Source organism: Myotis davidii, unplaced genomic scaffold (assembly GCF_000327345.1).
Source record: "Myotis davidii unplaced genomic scaffold, ASM32734v1 scaffold461, whole genome shotgun sequence".
In the NCBI taxonomy this organism is placed as follows: domain Eukaryota; kingdom Metazoa; phylum Chordata; class Mammalia; order Chiroptera; family Vespertilionidae; genus Myotis; species Myotis davidii.
Genome location: NW_006295825.1, coordinates 2,522,869 through 2,525,112, shown reverse-complemented (window position 1 = coordinate 2,525,112; position 2,244 = coordinate 2,522,869). Strand labels below are relative to the sequence as shown.

General features: G+C 41.5%; 1 protein-coding gene across 1 annotated transcript in view; it reads left to right on the top strand.

Annotated features, from left to right (window-relative positions):
* The first annotated feature begins 6 nt into the window (after positions 1–6).
* The window catches only part of TRIP4 (thyroid hormone receptor interactor 4), a 71,757-nt gene continuing 69,519 nt past the window's right edge, over positions 7–2,244 (top strand). The window contains exon 1 of the mRNA XM_006770837.2: positions 7–172. Coding sequence (XP_006770900.1) covers positions 72–172 — 101 coding nt within the window. The 5' untranslated portion in view covers positions 7–71. The remainder of the gene's footprint in view (positions 173–2,244) is intronic.

The following is a 2,244-nucleotide window of genomic DNA, read 5'->3' as shown; positions in this document are numbered from 1 at the left end:
CTGTTGCGAAGGGAACTGGTCCTGCGCAGGACTCCAGGCTTTTTCAGCCCAGCTGGTTCCGGCTGGGGAAAATGGCGGTGGCTGGGGCGGCGCCCCGGGAGCAGTTGGTGGGCTGGTGTACCCAGCATTTGCGGAAAACTTTTGGCCTGGATGTCAGTGAGGAGATCGTGCAGTAAGACCGGTTCGGGTCCGAGGCGGGAAGGAGCTCTGTGAAGTGAACGGGCCGAGCGAACCCGGAAGCAGGGAGGGCTAAAAAAGTTGATGAGAATGAAGTAATGTGATAAGAGGGCTGTTGTTGGTCACTAGGCACCGATTTTTGACTTTTGGTTTTATAGTTTAGTTTCTGGAATAGAGTGTCAGGCTGATGGGGTCGCCCCCATACCCCTTCCCCCTCCCCCTCAGGAAAACGCCAGATTCCTGTCATTAGAATTTGTAAGACTGTCTGTCCCGGGAGCCAGTTCTCTTACAGATTCTGGAGAGAGGGGGCAAGCCAAATTGTCTTTCCAGAAATTCCTTACTCTGAGCATTTTCGTTTGCCTCATCTGGGTTGTCAAGTAGGACCTGTAATTTAAATGGGGCGGCGTAGTACGGGGCAAATAGGTCCTGGCGTAAGGGGTCCCAGGTTCTAGTTTCTGTTATTTGTTAGTTTTGGAATCTTGAGCTACTTAATTTCCCTCTGTACCTTAGTTTCCTCATCTATAAACTAACTAGTAGAGCTTATCTTATACTGTATGGTTCTTATGAAATGGAGATGGTGACAGGATTTACTATCTGCTTTCAGTTGATTTAACAAATACTTGTTGCGCTACTACCAGCCAGGTGCTGGCTGGAGCAACAGAGAAAATTGCTACAATTGGGTTCTGGTTGGTTGATGAGTTCTGAGGTGTAGGGGAAGTTCAGGGTGTGGTGGGAGCACGGAGAAAAGGACTCTAAGATTTGAGAAATTGAAGTTTCCTGCAACATAAGACCTTAACCCGAGAACTAAAGGATGGATAGGTGGAGGTGCAGTGTTCAGGCGAGAGGGAAAAGCTTCCACAAAAGTTGGTCTTGATCAAGGAACCCGTGTTTCTTGTTTTGATTCCTTGTTCGTTGATGCGGAAATCAGAATTGCAATTCTAGGACTTTTGTAGGAAGTAAGGTGAGTTTCTAAGTTTGGGAGAAAATAGACTTGTTGGCAAGGAGAGAGTTAAGAGAGCCTATATTAAAGGATTTTTTTTTTTGAACACTGGAATAGACTTATTAACAAAACAAACAAAAAAAAAACCCAGCCAAACACACACACACACACACACACACACGCACACACACACCAAAAACAAAAAAAAGTAAAAATCAAACAAAAAAGAATTTTTAAAAATCCAGCCAAATCATATGGCTTGGCTATACCATTGTTTGAAAGCAAGGTCAGGTTAAGTAGTTTTTCAAACATTTTTTTTAAAGCAGTGGAGTGCTGTCAGATTTAATAGTTAGACTTTTTAAAATATATATACCAAACAAAAAAAGTAATTCAATTAAAAAAATTAAGGCTATTTTATTTTAAATCTGTATTGTTGAAAGTATTACATATGGATGCCATTTTTGATGGATCAACAATGAAGTATGGATTAGAGCAGTCTTCTCAGTCGCCAAATCCAATTGTATTTTGTCTGCTTATATAATTTCACAAAAATTTTAATTCTCATGGGTTGTAGTTTAAAAGATTATTTTGCAGGCCCTGGCTGGGTGGCTTTGTTGGTTAGAGCATCATCCAAATATGTCAAGGTTGCAGGTCCCTGGTTGGGACACATGTAAGAAGTAACCAATGAATGCATAAATAAGTGGAACAACACATCACTATTTTTCTCCCTCTTTTTAAAAAATCAATAAATAAAAATTTGAGAAAAACGGAGACCATCTCAGAGCCAGTCTCTGTGGTCGGGACCAGGGCTTGGAGACTGATTGGCTAACAGCTAGGTAAGCGGTTCTCAACCTGTGGGTCGCGATTCCTTTGGGGGTCAAACGACCCTTTCACAGGGGTCGTCTAGACCATTGGTGCATATCAGATATTTACATTACGATTCATAACAGTAGCAACATTACAGTTATGAAGTAGCAACAAAAATAATTTTATGGTTGGGGGTCACCACAACATGAAAACTGTATTAAAGGTTATTAGGAAGGTTGAGAACCACTGCCTTAGATGGAATTATTGGGACAAACCAAGATTTAAAAGAAGCATGATAAACAAAAATATAATTTTGATGC